This window comes from Phyllobates terribilis, unplaced genomic scaffold (genome assembly GCF_046119375.1).
Source record: "Phyllobates terribilis strain yellow unplaced genomic scaffold, ASM4611937v1 Scaffold_11__3_contigs__length_659146591, whole genome shotgun sequence".
Lineage (NCBI taxonomy): Eukaryota > Metazoa > Chordata > Amphibia > Anura > Dendrobatidae > Phyllobates > Phyllobates terribilis.
This window is the reverse complement of record NW_027362771.1, coordinates 431,325,112-431,332,359: the sequence shown is the minus strand read 5'-3', so window position 1 is coordinate 431,332,359 and position 7,248 is coordinate 431,325,112. Positions and strand designations below refer to the sequence as shown.

General features: G+C 42.3%; 1 protein-coding gene across 1 annotated transcript in view; it reads left to right on the top strand.

The window, feature by feature from the left end:
* Positions 1–684: 684 nt before the first annotated feature.
* Positions 685–7,248, top strand: part of SERINC4 (serine incorporator 4) — a 95,321-nt gene continuing 88,757 nt past the window's right edge. The window contains exon 1 of the mRNA XM_073653185.1: positions 685–1,788. Coding sequence (XP_073509286.1) covers positions 1,702–1,788 — 87 coding nt within the window. The 5' untranslated portion in view covers positions 685–1,701. The remainder of the gene's footprint in view (positions 1,789–7,248) is intronic.

The following is a 7,248-nucleotide window of genomic DNA, read 5'->3' as shown; positions in this document are numbered from 1 at the left end:
AAAATACAAGTTACATTTCAGTAAATAGAATGCTTAAACCTGAAGAGGCTGTTGCACTTACTTTGAAAATCCATGCCAGAATGGCTGTGCAATCCTGATATTAAAATATGCTATAGTGTGAGAAAGCTAACACCTTCAACTGTATTTAGTCTTCCTCCACCCAGCATGACTGACAACTGCAGATGTGTGACATTTCAGCAGCAACAGAGAAGAGCGACACTGAGGAGCTGTCAATCAGGCTAGGTGGCCAGAGATGAATTATAAACATTCATAAACGTATAGTCATACAGATGTGGATTCCAAAGTAAGCACAACAGCCTCATTAGGTTTAAGAAACATAGTTAATGATGTATGCAGTTTGTATTGTTAAATGGGTGACAGATCGGCTTTACTACTGAACAAAGCCTCTAAGGTCATTGAGGTCATCAGGTTCTTGAAACATTTTCTAAGGTGTTATTTGTATTCACCTTTATTAGAATAGCTGATATCACCTTGTACATTATTTCATACTGTGAGTTTGGTTTTGCTGAAGGTTTGTAGATGTATCTCGGCCAGTGTTCTTGCTGCTGATCCTTGTGTCATTTCATAGCTGAAGGTTGTATTTTTATCCTGGCTAAATAAGGAGTTAATAGGCTTATCTACAGCTCCAGCACGACTATTCAGATGCTCAGCACCTCTCAGTGCAAAAAAATCCTAACGAGAGATTACAACAGTGAATTTACAGGGCATCTACACCTTCTATATTACAGTATTTTTACCTTATTGCGCAGCCTATGGGAGGAAGCCAAAGGAAATGTACTTTATGAATGTATACAGTGCTGACCTGTGAAAGGTAGGCATTACATTAGATATGGTTTTCCGATACGTGCAGTAGTTATCTCGAACAAATGAATTTCAACACCATAGAAGCAAATAATATATTATAATAGATAAACTGTCTCAATAGAATTGTGCCAAAAACTCGCAAGGCACCAACTTTACCCGATACTGCTTAGTACTGTCATTTCACGTTCTTTTACTAGCTGATTTACAATCCCTTGCATACACTTGGTAGCTGGTAGCTGACTGTATGTCTGTGCCACCATTGTATTGCCTGATAGACATTTTATAATGTAACTAAATGGCTTTGAACAAATCCTATTTAATGTACTGAGCCGTTCATGGCCATCCCCCACGTGTGCAGATGGTAAGACGTACACTGACTTCGTCCTGTCAATCAGACCCTAATCTTTGTTTCATAGCATTGCCTATAGGGTGATAAATCCACAGCATGGCTCTTCAGGGCGGTAGAAATAATTCATTGAAGAAATGAGAGAAAAGGCTGCAGGGCTGTTGGTGACGCATACCTTACGGTTTGTCTTTATGTGTTATCCTGACATATTGACCAGAGAGATGACTTGTTAATTGGATCTCCAGCAAGAAATGCCATCATGAAAAAAGGAAAACAACACATCTTTATTATCACGGACATCCTGGGGCACAATGCATTTAGAAGAACATCTGCAATTAATAATTGCTAAACATCCTTCCAATGTATGACAAACTTTACGTCTTTTACCGATAAAGAAAGAAAAAACTTTGGGCAGATCTTACTTTGAGGACATTTACCTGCTTCAACCAGACTTTGAAGATGTGGATGATGCTATCTCATAAGGTGAAGATATTTCGATTGTAGAGATCAAACATCAGTTAGGACTAGTTATGAGGCTGGTGGATGAAATGGCTGTTCGGAAAGCCCTAAGGAGGAACAAACTCTGCAAGGATTTCATCAGTTCTATCTCCTATCAGGTGAGATTTGAGACAATGTATGTATTAGAATTTTTGGTTGAAGAACTTTCGCTCCATGCCAACATTTGCTATTTTCTTCTCATTAATGTTAGTATAGATAAATATTTTGATGCATATTTGGAGTAGTGTAAGCTGAGGGCCCATTGGGACTTTTTCGCCCAAGGCCCACATAGACCTGGAACCAGCCCTGTGCTTTTACACAAACTGAATTGTTAGGTCAAGTGCTCCTTCTGGAGTTGGTGCAAATTGATATGCACGTCCCAATCCATCGGCCATCTCAGTAGTCTATGGTCACTGGATGGAAGTGGGATAACCACCTCAGACGATGACATTGGGGCTCTTCTTTTGATTAGACAGCCTTGCGCAATGTCATTATTGTAGCATGACACAAGTGATGTTATATCAGGCTGACTAATCAAAAGAAGAGCCGCGAATGTCGTCAAGTAAGAGGTGGTTCTCCCGTGAACCGAACATTGACCACTATCGTGGCCAATGGGCTGGGATGTACAAATCAATTTGCACAAATTCCCCTTCCCAAACCAAATTACATCCAAGTTCCTCCACAGTGCTGCTTATTAAAAGTACATTGATGAGCAAGAGGTTAACAACGTTTTGAACTTTTGATTTTCAGGCTCCATAACTCACCATTCACTTCTGCTTCGAATGTGAAACTACCATCATTTTATAGACAATCATCTTGGCTATCTCATACATAAATGTGACTTGATTTTTGTTATGTCACTGCATTGTTACTGTTTTGCTCCTAAGAATCTAAATTTTAATTTTTATTATTTTGTAAATAGACTTTGGCTTTCAACACTTCCTGAATCCTGCTGAGCATGCTCTCTATCAGATTCAAACACATCGCAACTAAAATTTGATCTCAGGGCTCTTCTACACGTTCCCAAACTTGGTGCAGGCTGGTCGACTCAGTTCAGTATGTATACAGTTTTTTCTTCTACTCTACCCACAAGTGTTCGATTGGGTTGAGGTCTGGGAACTGTGGGGGTCAATCCAGCACTTCTACTTCATTGTCATTGAACCATTTCTTTGCCAATCTCGACGTATGCTTTGGGTCATTGTCCTACTGGAACCCTATGTCATCCTTGTCATACCCATAGTAGTTGAGTGTATGAAGTAACTCGTATTGTAGGATACTCGCATACAGCTCAGCATTGAGACCACCATCGATCCTGGTCAAGTGTCCAACACCTTTGGTTGTGAAACAACCCCATATAATCAGGCTTCCTCCATTGAACTTGACTGTTACTTCAATTTATCGATTCATTAGTCCCTTTTTCCCGTGTTTCTTCAAGACCCATTTGCACTCATCAGAGCCTAGTCTATTGACTTTCGTCTCATCGCTCCAAATCACCCATTTTCAATCTTCTACTGCTGTCACAGTGTGTCAGATGTAACAGACAGTCGCTCTGGATCTGGCTGCAGAAGGTCACTGCGTTTGGCATTGCAGACACCTTCTTAATCCTTCTGACATTTGGACCCAGTGGCAACCTTGCTCCTGCTCTGATTGACACACCCTGGTCTGGGTGTTTATAAAGTCCCAGTCTGCTTCAGGGAGTCGTGGGTGATATTCTCATTTTCCCTTGTGAAGGCTTGGAGCAATAGCAGTCGGCTAGCTTCCTCTCTGGTGCCCTTGGAGGACATTTGGTTTTATCTCTCTGGAGTCTGCTCAAGCTAAGTTTTCCCCCTTTGTTTTTCTCCCTTGTTGTCTTTAGTTTATAGTGGGGACTGACCAGTGCCCACCCCCTCCCTATCTACGGCCTAGTTCTAGGGATATACAGGGATTAGGTTTCCTGTTCGGCGATAGATGTGTAACGTATATAGGGACAGTAGGACAGATAGGGTGATATTAGATCTGCCTAGGGGTCTCCACTCCCCCTTTCCCTAGAGTAGCGTTGGGCTACCCTCCCCTCATCCCTTCGTGGTGCACTTAGTCTTTCCCACACTGTGCGTGACATTATCACCGGCTGTGCATATATAGGAAAAAAAACTGACATGTGTTTTTATTTTGTGTGTGTGTTTTTTTTTCGGGTGTGTTTTTTTTTTTTTCTCTTGGTTCATGGATCCCATTTCTGAGCTGTCAGAGCAGCTGTACAGACTGTCTCTGGAGGTGACTGACCTCCGATATGAGGTTCAGCAGCAACAACGTTTTTTCTGAGAGGGGGTGTCAGGGTTTGCCTCCTCATCGTGCATATGACTGTCCTATTAACCTGACCCCCGGAGCCAAACTACCAATGTCCAGACTGTATAATCTTTCTGGCCCTGAGAGACAAGCCATGAAGGAATTCATTGTGGAAAAGTCTGGAGAAGGGACATATCAGACCCTCATCTTCGCCCGTGACGGCAGGGTCCTTCGTGAAGAAAAAAGATGGCGGTCTACGTTTCTGTTTAGATTTCTGGGAATTAAATCAAATTACCATCCGGGATCCATACCTGATTCCAGATTTGTTCAGCCAGGTTGTGGGAGCTAAGATATTCTCCAATTTGGATTTAAGGGGAGCCTACAATCTGATTAGAATCAGAGAGGGGGATGAATGGAGAACAGCATTCAATACCCCTGAGTGGCATTTCGAGAGTCTGGTTATGCCTTTCGGTCTGACCAATGCACCTGCGGTGTTCCAGCATTTCATTAATGATATTTTCCATAATTTGGTAGGCAGGTTTGTGGTGGTCTACCTAGATGATATTTACTCACCTGATTTTGAGACAAATCGGGGGCATGTTAAACAGGTGCTTCAGATATTAAGGGATAACAAACATAGTAACATAGTTTTTAAGGTTGAAGGAAGACTAAGTCCATCTAGTTCAACCCATAGCCTAACATGTTGATCCAGAGGAAGGCAAAACATTGAACATTGGCACCACATTTGCTATACGCCAGTCCTTTGGTACAGACCCTGTTATTATGGAATCTTTAAAGATTAAAAATAATGGTCTATCTATGGCGTTACTTAATTCCTGCAGTACCCAGGCCTGGGGATTTGTCAACTTTAGTGATTTTTAGACGCCGCCGTACTTCCTGCTGGGTTAAGCAAGTGACATTTAATGGAGAATTTTTGTCATCACTAATCATGTTTTCTGTCATGCGATTTTCTTTTGTAAATACTATTGAAAAAAAATCATTCAGCATATTGGCTTTTTCCTCATCCTCATCCACCATTTCACCCAGACTATTTTTAAGGGGGCCAACACTATCATTTTTTCGTTTTTTACTATTTATGTAGTTAAAAAATATTTTGGGATTATTTTTACTTTCTCTGGCAATGAGTCTCTCTGTCTCAATCTTTAGTGCTTTGATTTGTTTTTTACAGAATTTATGTAATTTTCTGTATTTATTTAATGCCTCATCACTACCTACTTGCTTTAGTTCTCTAAATGCTTTCTTTTTGTCACTTATTGCACCCCTTACAGCTCTATTTAGCCATAGTGGTTTCCTCCTATTTCTAGCATGTTTATTCCCATAGGGTATATATTGTGCATAGGTCCTATTCAGGATGCTAATAAATGTCTCCCATTTGCTTTGTGTAGTTATATGTCTCAGGATATCGTCCCAGTTTATTGCACTAAGATCATCTCTCAACCGTTGGAAATTAGATGCCAAACTAGAAAAGTGTGTTTTCGCCATCCAGGAGGTACAGTTTTTGGGGTACCTGTTGTCATCTTCGGGTTTTCGGATGGATACGGAGAAGAACCGTGTTGTCCTTGATTGGGACCGTCCCAAAAATCTGAAGGCTCTACAACGTTTTCTGGGCTTTACTAATTTTTACCGGAAATTCATCCAAAATTTTTCAGTAATTGTGAAACCCCTCACTGACATTACAAGGAAGTGGTCTGATTTTTCCAAATGGTCGGATGGTGCCCTGCAGGCTTTTTCCTCCCTAAAGAGCTGTTTTGCCACTTCACCTATAATCAGTCAACCTCACCTGTGGAGGTTGATGCGTCGGAGGTGGGGGTTGGGGCTGTGTTGTCTCAGGATCCGTCCCCTGGTAAATGGCGTCCATGCGCTTTCTTTTCTAAGAAATTATCTTCTGCTGAGAGAAATTATGACGTGGGTAATAGGGAGCTTTTGGCGATTAAATTGCCGTTCGAAGAATGGCGACATTGGATGGAGGGAGCTGTCCATCCTATTACTGTTATCATTGACCATAAGAACCTGTCATATATTCAATCGGCTTAATGTCTCAACCCTAGGCAAGCCAGATGGTCCCTGTTTTTACTAGGTTCAATTTTTTTGTCACTTTCCGTCCAGGGGTCAAAAATGTAAAGGCTGATGCTTTGTCCCGGAGCTTCCCTGGTTGTGGTGACCAAGAGAACCCTGCCCCGATTTTACAGAAGGGGTTAGTCATTTCGGCATTGTACCCTGAACTGGAGGGTGAGGTGTTGGAGGCTCAGGGGGACGCCCCTGCTTCCTGCCCTTCAGGGAGGTTATTTGTACCATCTAATCTATGCCACAAAGTAATTAAGGAACATCGCAACTCTGTGGTTGCTGGTCATCCAGGTGGTAAGGCAACTGCGGATTTGGTGACCGGGATTTCATCGGGATGTGATTGAACACGTCTATCTGTTACTCTTCTTCCGCTACTTATTCCTAGCGGGCTATGGGCACACTTGTCCATGGATTTTACTACTGACCTACTGGTATCTGCCGACAAAACTGTGGTTTTGGTGGTTGTAGATAGGTTCAGTAAAATGGTTTACTTCATTGCATTGCCGGCACTTCCGAATACCAAGACTCTTGCTCAAGTGTTTATAAATGAGATCATGAAGCTTGACAGGGTCCCTCCGATGTGGTGTCAGATCGGTGGACCCAGTTTGTTTCCAAGTTCTGGAAAGCATTCTGTTCTCGACTGGGGGTGCAGCTGTCCTTTTCCTCTGCCTTCTATCCTAAGTTAAATGGACAGACCAAGCGCATTAATCAGAATTTGGAGACTTACCTCAGGTGTTTTGTCTCCGAAAACCAGGAGGATTGGGCATCCTACTTACCGCTGGCAGAATTTGCTATTAATAATCATCGTCAAGAATCTACCAGTAGGTCACCATTCTTTGGTGCATACAGTTACCATCAACAGTTTGGTACTTTTAGTGGGAGAGGGGCTTCAGGAGTTCCTGAGGAGGAACGTTTTGCTTCGTCACTCTCCTTGGTGTGGCTGGGGGTTCTGAGTAATTTGAAGATCATGGGAGATAGGTACAAACATATGGCTGACAGGAAATGCTTGCCAGGTCCGGACCTGAATCTGAATGACTTTGTGTGATTGTCTACCAGGAATATCAAGTTGAAGGTTCCTTCTTGGAAGCTGGGACTTAGATTTGTTGGTCCCTATAAAATAACCACCGTCATAAACCCAGCAGCGTTTTGTCTTGAGCTACCTCAAGCCCTTAAGATCCATAATGTCTTTCACAGGTCTCTGCTCAAGGAATATGTGGAGTCCTCACCCCTAC